Below are 17,443 nucleotides of genomic sequence, written 5' to 3' on the forward strand. Positions count from 1 at the left end.
TCAGACTGCTCCAGGGAGGAGACATGTTGTCTCTACAAACAGGAAACATGTCCTCACCAGGAGTCCCCCTGGGCAGGAACAGCTTCCAATTCAAATGGTAGATGCGACCATTACCTGGCAGCCAGGTCAGCCTGGCTCTTTAAATGAATAAGGTGTACGGAGGAACCCACTCAGCCAACATCTGCCCTCAGAGGATATTTCCTCTGCATGTCAGCATAGGAAATGATCTAACTACAAGTTATCTGAATTACAACTAGTTAAAGAAACAAAAACAGAGGTGGTGATGACGCTTAGGACACCATTTGGTACCCAAAAATGAGGATATGACATAGTTTCAAAAATAATGTCTTTGAAGCAGGAGTTAAAGTCTCAGTGCTATCAAGCTATCACTAGCCACTGCAGCAAGAGTTCCATCCCCCGCCAGGGAGCTAACCCACATGGCGCAGCAGACCTCTCCTGTCTAGCCTGCTACTCCCCTCAGCAGTGTGTTTCAGTCAGTCTGCCTGTTCTGCTCCCCAGTCTGTCTCTGGTGATTCCTCTCACTGCCTGCATCTCTGGACTGGAATCCAGTGCTTGTATGCATAAATAAATAAAAATAAATCTTTAATAAAAAAATAATGTCTGCTTAGCAGAAAAACTGGCACTGGTAGAAACCACTAGAAGTCATCTTAGCATACCGTTTTGAGCAACGGGATCATCAATGGGGCATGTGTGTAGCGTCCTGTCTCTTCAGGAAAGGGTCATCATTCACCTGGAGGTGTGTGCCTTCTGGCACATTGGCTTCAGGCTCCTGCAGCCACACTGCTACTCAGCAGCCTGGAGGGTCAGACAACACTGATTTGCCCTTGACTCCTCAGAGGGGAGATATTCTCCTGACAGGTTTCACCCAAGAACCACCCCCTCTCCCAGAAAAGAGCTGTGCCCCAGAGCTGAGCAACTGGCAGGCAGCTCCGTTCCCAGCAGCATGCCCTCAGGCATGTGAGTCACCTGGATCTCAGGAGAGGAGACCAAAACACCTGCACACACTATGGGAAGACAAACTCTTGGTATCATTGCATAAAATCTATTAAGTTAAAAGCCTGTTTGCCGGGTTTCTGTGCTATCTGGATTCCCAAAATACAGTGGGATGATTTGAACAAAGACTTCCTTTCCTTGACTTGGGCTACATGAATGCTGATTATTCTGCTGGAGGGCTGTGGGCTGAAGTTCAAAACAGTGAGCCATAGTTTTAACTCAGTGCCTCCCATCTGAAAGGAACAAAAGCAGGTAGGACTAGACAAAAGTCAGTCTGGAGAAGCCCAATAAGAAAGTGATTTCATTCTATCCTGATCTTCATCAAGGATGTGTCAAGTAAGGCTGGGCAAGAAGTCACTGCCTATGTCCCTCAATTTCCTCTCTGATAAAAGGAACCATTTCTGCCTCCTACACATCCGGGATCAAATGCACAGACGCTGACAGATACACTAAGAAAGAGATTGTAAATTCAGAAGCCGCTTTTTCAGTTGGTGTGAATTTAGCCACGTTTGGTTAATGAAATTCTTGGCTGTCTATCATTCAATGCTGTGAACTGGAGTGGACTGCAGTGAGGTCACAGCAAGACCCTTTCCCACCCTATCCCTGTCACAATAATTAGGTCACCAAGACAAGTGTCACCAACCCTTAGGGACAGTCACACAAGGTCAAGCAAATGGAGGGACTGGGCCAAATTTGTTGAGCACTTACTGTGTGCCAGGCACTATGTCTTCAATATCTGTCTTACTGTCTCTGTTTTATAGATGAGGAAACTGTGGCTTTAGCAAGATTAAGATTTGCTTATATCAGATGCTGGACTCCATAATTCAGACTTTGCCACAGAGAGACCATCCTCTAAGCCACAGAATCCTGGGCAGGTGGTAAGACCAAGCACCCCAAACAACTGGTTCTCAACAAAGCTCTGCAACCTGCTGATTCCTCCACAAGTCACAGCATTTCTCTTAGACTCAGTTTCCATTTTTGCAAAATGAGGTTAAATACTGCCTCTCATCTTACAAGGTGGTTGTGTGGATTGAAATGGCGTTTTGAAAACCATGAAGCATTGCACTAAATGAAGAGCCCTGTTTGTTACCAGTAGAGACCCCAAAATTTAAACTTCAGGTCCTTTTTATTTTTGTTTCCAATGCACATCTCTCCAGAAAGCTCAGGTGCCTTACAGCTTCTAAATGACAAGCATTTCCTATAAACATCTCTATGTGGGGCTTATACTTTAAAGTGCAGTACCCTATGACTAGGATACTGGACTCCTCATCTTTCCCCAGAAGGATAATATAGGGTTTTCAGGCAATGAAGAGAGGTTAGAAAGCTCTGGAAAACAGAGGACACCTGCATCCTATTGATTTCTGGAAAGATGGGCCCCCAAATTCATGCTCTGACCTCAAGAACTCTACCCAGAGAGCTCAGCTACAGCACAGCTGGGTGGGGGTGGTTGGGGAGAGGGTGCATGGGAAAAGGTGCAGTCGCAAACAACCAGCAAATTTTTTAAGGCACTCACACCCATCACCTAAGGGGCTTGGTGAGAGCAATGCACAATGAAAAGCCAGGAAAAAAAGAAAGTTCTTATCCCAAACAGGCAGACACCTCCACACCCCCTCTTCCCAGAGAGAGACACACACAAACCACGCCAACGCTCATCCCAGCACCCTGGGGGAGGCTGTCTGACTCCAGTTTTCATTCACCAACTGTGGCCTCATTACTCAACCAAAGCTTTCTGAGTTCCTTCCCTTCCCCCTCAACTCTCTCAAGCAGGGCCTCAAACACAGGTTCCAGCTTCTCACCCACCCCATCAGGGACTAGAAACTGGCCCAAACAGGACCCCTCCTTTGGCAGGAAAATAGCCCAGGGGGCCTCTTGGGCTCCCCTTCCCAGCCCCAAACCAGAGCACTGCCCTGACCTTGGCACAAGCCCCACTCTGCCATGGGACCTGGGTCCGCCTCCGCCAGGGTCTGCCCTCCAGGCTCCACTCTATCTGTGCAGGGGGTGACCCAGACCTTGACCTCTACTGTTCTGCTTCTGCTCTGCTGTATTAGGGACAGACGCTCCAATTCTACCCTGAGCCTCTGGCAAGTCCTCTCCTGGGCTTTCTGCTCCTCCTGGCTTACCAGGCAGCCACTTCTCTCACTGGAAAATAGCCTTTTCTATGAGAGATCAGAGCATTTCCTAGACCGGGGGAGGTAAAAGAGGATGAGAAAGGAAGTCTCAGGAAGAAACAAAATTCCTGCTCATAAGCGGCAGCCTCTCTTCTGCACACAGCAAAGCCACTGCTGCTGCGTTTTCACCAGCACAGAGCCGGAGCCCGGTTGCTGTGTGGCAACGACCGCATCCCCAGCGCCCATGCCCTTGGAAACCCCCACATCAAAGCCAAGCACCAGCCAGGTGTCTGAATGAACGGAGGACATCGCCATCTCTTCCCCTACCTGTCATTGTCACAAACACCGTCTCCTACACCAGGAAGGTAAACTGAACAGTCAAGTTTCTGCATCTGCTTGCCAGGTGTTTCCATTTTTCCTCATTTTTTTTCCTGCTGCCATGGCAACCAAATGCAACAGGCAAAGCTAGCCCAAGACTGCCAGGCTGTAGAGACAAGGTGCTTGCTTTATAGGCTGCAGAGAGAGACCCATCAGCCTCACAGCCCAGGACTCAGAAGATGAGCAACAGGACAGACTCCTTCTCCGACTCGGAGTTGTAGTGTACCCCCAACCCCCATCCTGTGCTCTAAATTTCTTATGATGTGCTTCTACCAACTTGTAACCGGAAAGATAGGAGGCAGCCACTTCCCAGTAACTGGAGATACCCCACACCCAGGCCCACAGCATCTTATCTTGCAACCTGTAAAAGGCACCCGCTTTAGCAGAGGTGTCAAAGGTCAGGAAGGTAATTTGAACATTCTGCAAATAATATCCTTTTAAGTGGTATCCTCCCAACACCTCTCACAACATTCCAGACAATTTCAACTTGTGATTCCCATACCGACCCTCCCACCCCCAAACAATCAACAGAGGGCTGCTCAGCCCCCAATAGAAGGAACAAGCGAAACTCACTAGTGAGTCAGGAAATGCAGACCAGGCAAGAGTCCTCTCCAGGTTAGGAAATTCCAGGGTGATCTTAGGTGCTGTGCAGCTGGCTTCTGAGCACAACAGCAGGATTCTAAACTTCCAGAGCACACACTCTCTCAACGGGCCCCACCTCAACATCAAATGCTGACAGAGCCTGGGGATCAGTGTACACAGCCGGCTGTCAGTCAGCTGCCAGCGTCACAGCTCCAGAATGCTTTTCTCCTCTTGCCGGGAGTGCTGCAGAGGCGTCTGTCAGCAGCTTCCTGGGCAGCCCAGCACTGAGGAGAAAATGCTCCTGTGTGCAGCATCAACCCCCAAAACCCCAAAGGGGAAGTTTCTCCTGTCAAGGTTTACCCCTTCAGGAGGGCCCCTGTGTGTGGCCCTTTAAGCCATGAAGGGTCTGGTTTCCAGCTCTCAATTCAACAGTCACTGAAAATCAGGAAAGAGGGTTCAGAAGATAAAGCTAAATGACCCAACCCTGAAGCCCTATAAAAAAGACTTGAGAACACTGTCTGGAGAACAGACTACTTAGGAGGTTTGGTGTATTTTAAACAAGTGTGAAGTTACTAGGGGATTGTCTCTTGAAGACCAATGAAAGGAGAGACAGGATAGCACATTAGTTAGAGGCACAGATTTGGGGCCAGACTGCATCGATTCAGTCCTAATGCTGCCATTTACTAGCTGTGTGACTTTTGGCAAGACTCTTAACCTCTCTGGGTCTCAGTCTCAGGATGATAATGGTGTCTTCCTCATTGGGCTATTGTGCAAAGTAAGTTGATAGATGGAGGACCCTTAGAAAAGTACCTGGCATTAACAAGTACCTGACATTTAAGTTCTACCTAGGAATCTGAGTGTTAGCTAGAAAAAAGATATTCATGGAAAAAGGCAATTATTATTCTAGGAGTCACATTACTTCATATAATGTTATAGATGAAATTCTAGATCCTGAAACAAGGGATGCTGGAAAATCTTTTGTAGGAAATTATGACTGAGCTAAAATGTGCCTGCCTATAACTTTTATTCATTGATCTAATGGCTACCTTTGGCAGTCATGCAACCAGTACACTCTACTTCCACCTGCCAGCCCTTCTTTTAGACTTTTGCCATAACCTCTTTAATTGTCTCCCTTGCAGAATAAACCTGACAGGTTACAGGACAGGGTTTCCAGATGCCTCACCATAACGGTTCCCCTCCTCAGGGGAGTCCCAATTGCACAACACCCCCCTTGAAACACAGATTACAATATTTAGGATTTGGCATATCCTCAGTGTTCCATAAACTAAGAGATAAATCCACAAGCACCCTGACATACATAGTATACAAAAACTATTCTCCCCTTTTATCGACACATTGTACTTATATTAGTGCAACCTGAATTTATACTAGCTTTTCCAACAAGGATTTCCACATGCCTGTTGGCTTGAGTATAGAGGAGTGTCCCCTGGGGGACAAGCGTCCAGAACAAACTAATTGATACCTATCCCACTTTGGGGCCTTTGACAAAGACCTAGGTAATACAACAGAAAAGGTGAAATGAGAAAGCGAAACTCGAGGACCTCCCTGCTGGTGTTGGGGTTAAGTCTCAGCCCTATCACCACTTCAGCCTGAGTTCGATCTCCAGCCAAGGAGCTGACCCACAATATGGCGCAGCAGACCTCTCCAGTCTCGTTCCCTGGTCCCCTTAGCAGTGTATTTCAGTAAAAATGCCTGTTCTGCTCCCCACTCTGTCTCTGGTGATCCCTCTACCCTTGCCCCTCTGGTCTACACCCCAGTTCTTCTATGCATAACTAAATAAATCTTTAAAAAAAAAAAAAAGAAAGCAAAATCCTAGTTATGCAGCAACAAAAGCTTGCCGATGGCTGAAAAAGGTCTGGCTTCCTTTCATAACTCTGGACTGTGGGTTATTAAGCGATGCAGATCAGTAAATATTTCTGATCCTTTTCCCAGGTGCACAGTAGAAATGCCCTTCCAGCCTCCTTGAAGTCAGGAGTGATCATGTGACATGGCTTCAGACCATGAAATGTTAAAGAGCCAGTTCCCAACTCAAGTTCTCCTCCTCTTGCCCGTAGCAATCACAGAAGCACAGAAATGGAGCCTCCCTCAGTAAAGCCGAGCAGAGCAACTCAGGTGAGCTGTAATGAACAAGCATTGAAAGTCAACTAAACCTTAGTTGTTCTAAACACCGAGATTCTGTCTGTTGTTGTCACCACAACCCACTCTAGCCCATCCTGATGATTCTGTATCACTGAAACTAGAACACAAAGAATTCACATTTTTCTGGATCCACCAGATCATAGCTTTCACATTATTTTGCTTCTCCACGTTTCTAATCTGTGAGATGGGAAACCATCTTTGGGTGAGCAGGCACCTGTTTTACAAGCAGCTCAGGTGAGCCCCACCTGCCAACAGTGAGGGAGATGTTATCTGCTCACATCAGTAATGCTCCAAAGAAAGTTACCATGGAGACCATTTTTTTCCTTCCCATAGAAGAAACCCAAGATTATTGGACTAAAATCCACCTAAGATTGTCACTGCAGTGCAGAGAATGAGTATCTGGAGGAGATTTAAGATGACTGAAAGAATCTGGGAGTAATTTAGAAGGATGGAAACAGGTCATCTAAATTAGTGGTTCTCAAGACTTTACCTGAATCATCTGAAATTGAGCTAAAACAATTTACAGGGTCCTACAGCTCCAGTCTCTGTTTTAGTAGGTATAGAGTGGGGCCCGAAAAGTGGCACAAGTTCCCAGGTGATGCTGGCTTAAAGGCCACACTTTGAGAATCACTGGTTCAGGAGGATTAGCAACAAGACACCAGAATGGAGGCTCTGAAAAGAGGAGTCCATATGGTGATGACACTCCAGGGTCTGGCTGTTATTAACATACCCTCTTTGGAGAAGGAAAAGACAAGACTCAGTTTTCCTTTCTTTACACAAAACAATCATCTGAGAATTGATGTGGAAAGAACACAAAGGTCATCTCAGTCTTTTTCCTCAACACATAACACACTACACAACAAAAGGAAGCTCCTCTAAGGGAAGAAAACGGAAATTTCATTCATTGGCACACATAAAAATTGGTTTCTGTGAGGGGAGTCATGTCTCATTCACCCTCCAGAGCTCCCCCAGGAGGTAAATAGGGCGTATTTCAGGAGGAAGTCATTTAGTTTAGATAACTGGAAGCAGCCCCGTCCCCGACCTTATCTCTGAGCTCCCTCCCACAAGCCTCTACTACAAGCCTGTCTTATTGCCCTCTGACCCTACCAAGTCTGGTCAGACTTTTTGCAACACCCTCCTCCCTACCCCATCCCGCCCCCCCGGACTAACTTTCACATATCTACATCCTTCCCCTTCTCCAGTTTAGGGCCAGACACTTCAAGAAAATCTTCCCTCCCTTTCATCCCCGTCACAGCCAATCAATCACAAAATCATATCCCTTTACCTCCCAAGTATCTCAGCACCCTTCAGTTTTCACTCTAACCCAAAAGGTATACATCCCCAGTGCTCTATCCTCTTCTCCCTCTAGGTCTTTGTCCAGGTGTACACCTTGACTGGACAGTTCTTAATTTAAACACCTCCCTTCCCGGGAGGGAGAGACCTTCCATGGTCTCCAAGTCAGGTAAGAGATGTCTTTCATCAATTCCGATCGAACCTTAAGTTTCCCCTCCAGGACACTTATCACATGTGTGAGCTCTCATTATCGACCTTCCCTAGTCAACCTTAAGCTCTGCAGAGACAGGGCCACATTTGTCTTGCTTGCAGAGGTAACTGTAAAGTCTGGCACAGCCCCCTGAACACAATGAAGTCACAATGAGGAAACACAGAATTCACCGTATCAGTTCATAGGACTCCACCCCCCCTCTCAATGCCTAAAACACTTTCTGCCTGCTTCAAGGGATGTCTGGCCATACAATTTCACTTGAGACAAGCAAGCATTCTCCTGGACATGCAGCTAATGGGATCTAGAGAGAAAACATGACCCTTGAAAACAAGGAATATCTTTTCCTTGGAAACTGGATGGAATTGAGATACAGAAATATCTTGGTAGATAAAAGAGGCTACCTCCTCAGAAGTTTGTCAGAGGACAAAGTGTTCTAACAGTAAGAAATGGAGGTGTTCCTAATGGAAAGTCTGCATTTGTCTAAAAGTCCATAGTAAAACTGGTGACTTCCCAAGCTAAGTATTCTGATGGAATCTCCATCCAAACCTTTAATAACAACGGGATGCCTAAGAAAGGGGGCTGAACTCAATGACCTCCTAAGATCTTCTGACCTTCAGGATTCCATAAACAAACTCATTCCACTGGAATTTGAAGAATTCACATTCTGTCTCTGCCTTTAAACAGCAGTTCTTTCTCTTTGTTTTTTTTTAAATAATAAATTTTATTTTTATATTCCCCATACAATTGCAGCCCCCCCATTCTGACCCCAATCCCTCCCCTCCTGCCCCCGCCCCCCTAAAAGTGTCTCTGGTTCATAGTTTTTTGTTGATTTTGATTTTCACTTTCTTATAGTTATTCATTTTCCTGGTCCCTTATTTAAGTTTTCTAGATTCCTGCTATGAGTGAGACCATCCGGTATTTTTCTTTTTCTTTTTGGCTTATTTCACTGAGCATGATCCCTTCTAGCGCCATCCATGTTGCTGCAAATTGCATGTGTTTATCTTTTTTGAATGCTGAGTAATATTCCATGGTATATATGTACCACATCTTCTTGTCCAAAGAACACTTGCACTCCTATGTTTATAGCAGCACTGTTTACAATAGCTAAGCTTTGGAAACAACCCAAATGCCCAAAAATAGATGACTGGATCAAGAAGTTCTTTCTCTTTGTAGGAGACAAGACTATCTTTACCTTCTACCCCTCTTTCTCTCTAGTAGTATTATTGTTTCTGAAGTCGGCCCTGAACCCCAAAGTCCAGTCATCATGTTCCATAGGCCACCAGCATCAAACTAGTTTAGCAGGCAGCCTCTCACTAGGGCAAGGGTTAACCCCAATTAAAGGGATCAAGCTGGGCTGACATCCTAGCTTTTCTACTTCGAGTCATGGCACTTTGGGCAAATGGCTTTCCTTCTTAGGAGTACTGTATTAAATAAAGCTATGCATGTAAATAAACCCCTTGGCACACAGTAACCATGTAAGGAATGTAAGCATTATCATAATTATAGATTTCTAGCTTTAAAAGTTCTGTAGACTGTTTCTAAGCTGAAGATACTATGGAGATAAAATGATATGTTTAGAACTTGCTTCAAAATAATGAAGGGAGTAAGGGGGGTGGTAGAAATGGACTAAAATCAGCCATGTTTTACAGTTGAACATGGGTGATGAGTGCATTAGGTTTATTACTGTATCTCTCTACTTTTGTGTATGTTTGAAATTTTCCATTATAAAAGCTGTAAGGTGTCAGTACTGAGGGAGGGAAATGCTATAAAAATATACACGCTGATCATTTATTTAAGATCAAATTTGGTGAAGGTAACTCAACAGAAGAAAAATGATTTGCAAAGAAAAAAAACACAATATGTCTTTATTAAGTTCTCAGACAATTGTTTTCTTCAAACAGGACAGTCTCAGATGTTCCTCCCTGGTGGTGCAAGTGGTTAAGGACAGCACTGTGAAGCTATCTGCAGTTCGATACCTGGCCAGCCAGGGAGCAACCCACATGGCGCAGCAGACCTCTCCTGACTCGCCCGCTGCTCCCCTCAGCAGTGTATTTCAGTCAGTCCACCTATTCTGTTCCCCACTCTGCCTCTGGTGAATCTTCTCACCCCCTGCACCTCTGGCCTGTACCCCAGTTTGTGTATGCATAAATATATCTTTAAAAAAAAAAAAAAAAACCAGAACGGTCTCAGATGAGCAGACGGGAACAGAGCCATTTGCACACATTTTTCTGCCTTCATTTTGGGGAGAAGAACACATACTTCTTAGGCTGCACATTTCTAAGTAGACAGACCTTGGGTGATAGAGCCAGTCTCGGAGTATCCCAGAGTCCCTGCTGCAATAGGACTGAGGAGCCAGAACATTCCTGGCTTAGGAAAAGCAAGAGAAAAGTACTCGAACTGTCCAGAGATAATGGGTGTTACTCCTCTCTTGGACTCCTACAGGAGGCTGGCTCAGCACTCTGGAGCAGCACACCAAGTAGATAGGTGGCACAGTCAGTGTGTTGGAGGATGCTTGAGGGGAAAGAGATGTCTCTAAAAGGCTCTAACACACCATTCACAGCTCATCCCCATGTCACACACCCCCCCAAGTCTCTCTTCCCACAGAGACTGAAAAACAAAGTTCTCACATTTCACCTCAAATCAATGAACCCACTCCAAGCCCCTCCATCTGAGGAGGAAAAGAGGCCAGCACGCTTTGTTTTGAACGAATACTGGTAAGCTCCCAAACTCTGCCTAGAAAAGGAGTATATATGAAGTACTTACTCTTCTTGAAGAATAAAGTCACTGTTTTCTGGAGAAAACTGCCCAGTCACAGGATGCCTGAATGCTGTGGTCTGCTGGTTATGACTGAAAAAAAAAAAGAGAAACACACAATGAATGAGCAGTCACGTGAAAGCGAAGGATTACAGGCACAACAGGCCAGTAATGTCTGAGGACCCTGATCATCAAAGATTCCTCCCAGGGTGAGAAAGTGGGCAGCTCCTCCGAGAGGCACTTAATCTGTCAGAATCCAACTGTATTTAATAACCAAGAACTTTGAGCTCAGGTGCCAAAGCCCACCTATGATGAGTGGATTTAATGCTAGGGAAGTCTTGGCTCCCTGAGAACACAGCATCTTAGACATTCCATGAAGTACTTACTCCAACAAAGTGAGGTGCTGAACAGAAAGTTATTTGAGGATGGCATGAGCTAAACAAGAATGAAGGAAAGCAGGCAGCACTTTCAACGGCTTCCCAAAACCATGAACTAGGAAAAGAATTCTAAGAATTAACCACACACCCGGAAAAATTTATCTTCTAAAAATTCTTCTGCTACAAAATTCTTCACTCCATGATGGGCTATAAACGCATGGGCATGTCCCTGCAACATGACCTGCACAATTTCAACACTGTGGAGTTTCTATCACCCTTTTGAAGTTGGGCGGGATCAGCTTCCACGCCAAGCTGACAGACACAACCAGAGTGTGTAGGTGTTTTGTATATTCACAAAGGCTGCCTCTTTGAAAAGGGGGAGGAACCTGGCTGGAGAGGCTGCCGGTTTGCTCCATGAAAGAACTAAGCTAGCCTCCTTCTTTATAAAAGAATGCCACTTATTTGAAAACTTTGTCTCAGTCACAAAATCTTAGTCATTTTGAAATATATAGAAAGGAAAACTGTAACCTATGATCTCACCATCTGGAGATACTTGCCTATTTCCTCCTTCCTAGCTATTTTTCACACACACACACACACACACACACACACACACACACAAGTGTGTGTGTGCTTTCATTAATTTAGAAATATGTATCATTTTTCATACTCTATTACCATAGAAAATCCCCTATAGCATTAAGACTTCTTCATTATGGGGATATAAACTTTTTTTTTTTCATATAACTGTTCAAAAAATATTTATTGGTTATCCAGATGTGGGGCACTGCTGTAAGTACTGGAGATACAGAAAAGTTCTCACCCTATGGAGCTTACATTCTAGAAAGATTTATATTCTTCTAATGCTGGATATTTAGGTGCTCCCTGCAACTCACTATTATGATCAATATATCTTTACTTATAGGCTTTTTCTACAATTCAAATTATTTCCTTAGTGTAAAATCCCAGAGGTAAAACTACTGAATCAAAGGACCTGGTCATTTCTGAAGCCTCCTAATACAGCTAAAATGCCTTCAGTGTCGGCATTAATCTGTCATCTCAGTTCAGCAGTGTTAAGTGATTAGTCCCATCTCTAAATTGAGCACTGAGTCACCCTAGAAATTAGTAGTTAAAATGAGCATAGGATAGAGGTTTAAAAAAAGACTCCAGGCCTTTTCTTATTCTGCCTGGTCAGGCTGTCCTGTGTTCTCAAGTCAGGGCAAGCTGGGCACTGAGCTTAGAGCAGCCTGGATCCTCATGAGACAAATGTAAATCAAGACAGAGCCATCAGGCCAGGCTGCTCCCTGGTCCTGCAAGTGTGCACCCCTTCCAGCCCCTCCTCACCCGTGCCAGCCACTCAGAATCCTATGACCTCATCTGGTAAGCAGCAGCCTGGTCTTCCCAAAAAAGCAGAGCTAAGCATGAGCGTCTAGATTCGACCCCTTGAACACCTGTTTCAGAATCCTTGTACCAAGTTTAGGGATAGGCTTTATTTACACCCCACTTCTTTTAGAAGTCATCTCCATTCACCAGGAAATTCAGTTTGAAAACATGAACTCTTAACTCACCTCATTTCAACCTAGAGGGGAGAAAGTGCCACACTCATCATGGGTTTAATAGTAAAGCAACACCACTATCCACTATTACCCCTCAAGGGCGCCATAGCCTGCAAAGCCTTTCCTTACACATCTTAGCTATTAAAACTGTCAACTCCCATATGATGGCTAAGACTCAGATGTTAAGTGTCTCGCTCAAGATAAGTTCATCATAACTGATAACCCTAAGACATGAAGAACGCAGGTCTTCTAGTTCTACATTCTATTCCTTTTGCATGATGACCTGGGGTCTCCCCTGCCTTTGAGAGTCTGCAGAGCTGGCAGCTCGCTAGCCATGATCAGAAATCCCTAAAGACAGGTGTCCGAAAATAGCACCCACCAACCACTGCTACTCCCATTTCCTCTCCTTCCCTCCTTTTCTCTCTCCCTCCCTTCCTTTCCTTGGGACGATACAAGCAAAGAATGAATCTTCTCTACGCCTAGAGCATTCAGTAACCACTTCACATGCACTGCACAATCCTAGTAGCAACTCCTACCTAAATAAGTCTAGGGTCTTGCATAAATGAATCCTGAGCTGGAAGGTGTAGGCACTAAAATGAATTTTACAATCTAACATTAGAAGGAAGACAGTTTTAAAAAGTGGACAGAATTTCAATTGTCATTTGATCCGATCTACAGGCAACTCCCCAAACTCTCTTCCCCAATATGGATGCCAAGCTTTTTGCCAAGACAGTTTCCACCCCAGTCTCATCCTCGCTGTTTCCTATATTTACACAAAACTTTAAGTGTGGACACATTCATCATCGTACTTGGCCCTCCCACGTACCACCTGAAGTAGGCAGGGTACAGTTTTATCCATGTTATACACAGAGAACTGAGGATACAGGGTATGGGATGTTATTGGCACAATAAATTTAAAAGAAAAAAAATGGACACACATTGAGAAAAGAGCTGAAACAGTGATGCTGCTCTGGGGAGAGTACTGAACTTGCCCAGCTTGCTAATGGCAGAGCTTCTGATTCAGCACTTTTTCAGCAAAGGAAGAATTCGGTTCTTGGGCTATTTCATTCAGTCTTCCCAAATTCCCAGTAGGGCAAGCAGGCTCAGTATAGCCATGCCAGACGCCAGGTAAGGGAAGTAGGCCAGAAAGGGCAGACCACGTGCCTATGAGCCAACCCCTGTGCTCCTGCATGCCACTGCTCTCCTGGTCTCTTTCCGCTATTCCAGGCTCACTTCACCGAAGGAAGGCTGCCTATTCAAGGCCCAATCACCATGCTGATCAGCACGCCAGAGGGGAGATTGCAGATTCTTCTGGCTTTACCTGCTGCCCCGACCACTCAGCCCAAAAGCCCTCAGCCTGTTCCAGTTTCTAATTCTATAAGCCATGAGGAATCTCATGTCTCAAGACACAGTTAGCAGGCACAGACAAATCCCCTGAAATACCTGTTCTGAAACCTGAATTGCCACCTTGCTCCTTGGTAGTGATGGAGATGGCCCGGCCAGGAGCCAAGTGGCTGGTTTCAAGGGAGCACAGAAACTCTCTCTCCTCCACACAAGGGCTTCTGTTTCTCTTCAAGCAAATGAGGTAAAACACAACCTAGCCTTTATTCTCCAGATCCCGCTCTTTCTCCCAGCAGCAGGCACTCCAAGTTGAATGACAGCCAATCTCCTGGGAGAGGACCAGGGAGCACAAATGGAAGGTGGCAAAAGGATGATCCCCGTGAAGGCGGGCCACAGGCAACCATCGACGTAAATAAACACGTCTTCACAAGCCCTGAACTAGGAAGGACTTGGGTTAGGCCCTAAAGAAGTCTGACAGCAAACACAGACACTTGGTAAGGGAACAGAGAGAACAGGGAGAACTGGAGACTGGTATGAGCTCAGCCTATGGAAGAACCCACCTACAGTCACAGGCAGGGCTAGTCAAAATGTAAATGGGTCCTACAAATTTGCAAGATTAATTTTCTATTCCCAAGGGTTTTGACTATAATGTGCCCAGTGCCTGTGGTTGGTTAAACACAAAGGTTCCAACTACTTAGCCCAGCGATTTTTTGGGGCATGGCATGAAGTTCTGGAATTATGTGAATGGTGCTCAAGAGTGGCAGTCAGGGCGCCCTGATGAATCTGACAGTGGTGGCATTAGTATGCTGCGAGTATGACAAATCTGCTCCGTCAGCACTAGCTCTTATCGGGCCTGTGCTCCTCTTTATAGAAAAGAAACAGCTTAAAATGTAAGGAAGTGTCTGGCCTCAAAGCCTAAAGAGGGACTCTATCCAGGCTCTCCTTGTTGGTATGCCAGGCAGCGCATGTCACTCAGGACCTTCTGCCTCCTCTGTGTGGCTTTGAGAACATTGTAAAAGTCACCCCACAGCCTTAAGCCACACTCGGCACTGCCTCCAGCCTTGTTAAGGCACCTGCTATCTTTGCACTAAATCCCAGAGTCCCAAGCAAAGCAAGGATTCTGGGTAGCCTTATAATGTTTCCTAGTAGGCCCTAAAACTGGTAACTGAGAAACTCCAAGAACATAAGGAATTACCTCCTCATCATCTTCAGTTCCCATTTGAACTGCAGAGTAAAGAGATAGCACCTGAGAGTTGAAACAGAATCTCCACCATCCCTCAATATTTCTTAAGCTCCTATTTGTTTTATCTTACTTAACACTTTCACAAAATTGCTCCTTCAGTGCAAAGTGGCATTGCTGTTTATGGGGCATTTCCTCAGGGTGCTGAGAACATTAATGAGATGGTATTTGGAGCTTGCACTATTTTTTGAAAATGTCAAGATGTGTAACAGCTCGCTGCCCACAGGCATTACTCTGACAGGCCCAACTTCTGGATCAGACCTGATGAGCCGACATAAGGGCCCCATCTTTTCTCTAAGCAGATGCAATCAACTCAGCAATAACCAGCCACCTTCAATATTTACCCTGAGCAGCAAAGTCAGTCCAGAGCCCTGGGTCAGAAAATCTGGGTTTAAAGCAGAGCAACTCACTTCAGCTCCAAGCCTTTCAGATCTTCCATCGGCAAACAGGGAATAAGACATCCCCCAAAAGTTTATTGTGAAGTTTGGTCTCCCTGGTGGCACAGGGGTTAAAGGCACTGTCAACCTATCACCAGCCACTGCAGCATGAGTTCGATCTCTGGCCAGGGAACTAACCCACATGGTGCAGCAGACCTCTCCTGTCTCGCCCACCGCTCCCCTCAGCAGTGTACTTCAGTCAGTCTGCCTGTTCTGCTCCCAGCTCTGTGTCTGGTGAGTCCTCTCACCCCCTGCACCTCTGGCATGGACCCCAGTTAAGAGTCTAAATAAATCTTTAAAAAAATTGTTGTGAAGTAAAAAGAGAATGAGTGCAAATCTGCCTGACATATAGAAGGTACTCTACTTGCTGAACCTGAATGTGCCTTGACTGTGGCAATGACTAATAGGCAGCTGCACATTAACATGGCAAAACTAGAATGTGCCTCCTCCCCATTTACCCCCTCACACACACCAAACAAGATGCTCCTCTAGGCTTCCTTATTTCCTCCAGAGCACCACGTCCAGCCACACCACCTTGGAGGGATCCTTTATTCCTTTCTTTACCTTAACCTCCACCTATAATAGCTTAGCAAGTCCTGTTGCCTTTATCTGCAAAACATAGTCCAAACTCACCCACGTCTCTCCATCTCTACAGGCGGCGCCCTAGCCAACTCTTGATGAGTTACTACCACAGCTTCCTAACTGCTCTTTGCAATTCCTTCCTGGCCTCTAGACCACCCATTCTCTTCGCTTGAAAACTGACAGGTCTTTTAAAATATAAGTGAGATCAAGCCACACTCCAGATCCACATCACAGAGAGTAAAATGCAAGCTCCTTACCTTGCTTTCCAAGCTCCTAGATGGGCTGACCCCTGCCTAGCTCCATCCTCCTCTTGAACCACTTTTCCTTCGCCAGCCTGCTGACCCAGCCACACTTGTCTCCTTTCTGCTGCTTGAACACCGCTTAACCACCTCTGCCTACCTGTCCTCTCTGCCTGGGTGTTCTTTCTCCACACTCATAAGTGGTTCCTTGTTATTCAGACTTCAGCAGAATTATCACCTTCCCAACCACCCACAGAAGCTCGCTCCAATCCTTCATATCACATCACCCTATTTTAATTATTACTAACTGTTATTTTTCTTTCTTATGTGTTTGATTATTGTCAGACTCTGACTAATAGTGGACTCCACAGAGCAAGGACCTTCCTTCTTTGTCACTGCCATCATCAGTCTGTAACAGTGTCTGGTACTATTATATTTGCTGAATGAGTGGATGAGGAATAACTAAGGAGACGCCTACCTTAAAGTGAGCCCAGCGAATCCTAGAGAAGTTTGGGCTCAGGTAACAAAGAGACTGCAAACTAAAGGGTCATCATTTATCAGAAGACAGTGGCTTCTGCTCATATTGCCAGCGGAAGGAAGCTTGACACACCAACACGCCAAGAACACTTCATTCCTGGCTCTCTCCCAACTGTGTTACAACATAATTTGAAGAAATTAGCCCTCCCCTGCAACTCCCCCCCACCCCTGCAAAGGAGGGTTTGTACACTCAACAGAGAAAATCAAAGAATGGAATGCAAACACCAAAGAGGAAATTACGGAGTGATTAAAACACAGGAGGATAATACAAACATCACCTGTATCTCCCTTTTGTGAACCAGGAGAGTATTTGGTGCAAAACCTACAATTTGGAGCCTGATTATACATTCTCTCCTATTGCTCTCTACTTAGTTCATGTGTATTTGTTCTCCTCCCCGCTCCCCTACCTCCAGGGAGAGTCTAAGTTCCTGGAGGGCTGGGAGTAGTCATTCGCTCACTGCCCATGGATCTCCTGCACACAGACAGGAATACCCATGGAGCTGGCACTTAAACACCTTTTTCTCAACAGCCTGAACACCAACTCATGTCACCTTCAAGGAGAGGCTGTGCAGCACCCATTTTATTTTCTGACTTCAGCAGCCCTGAGTATCATATATCCGCCCCCCAGGAGTGT

The 17,443-nt window shown here is 45.5% G+C and overlaps 1 protein-coding gene across 4 annotated transcripts in view; it reads right to left on the minus strand.

Annotated features, from left to right (window-relative positions):
- Positions 1-17,443, minus strand: part of PLEKHA7 (pleckstrin homology domain containing A7) — a gene marked incomplete at both ends in the record, with an annotated part of 209,079 nt that overhangs the window by 70,038 nt on the left and 121,598 nt on the right. For all 4 annotated transcript variants that reach the window (XM_084238017.1, XM_084238016.1, XM_084238015.1 and 1 more), the window contains one exon: positions 10,510-10,593. In XM_084238017.1, coding sequence (XP_084094143.1) covers positions 10,510-10,593 — 84 coding nt within the window. The remainder of the gene's footprint in view (positions 1-10,509; positions 10,594-17,443) is intronic.

The sequence above is a fragment of the Talpa europaea genome (genome assembly GCF_964194135.1).
Source record: "Talpa europaea genome assembly, chromosome: 1".
Classification (NCBI taxonomy): Eukaryota; Metazoa; Chordata; class Mammalia; order Eulipotyphla; family Talpidae; genus Talpa; species Talpa europaea.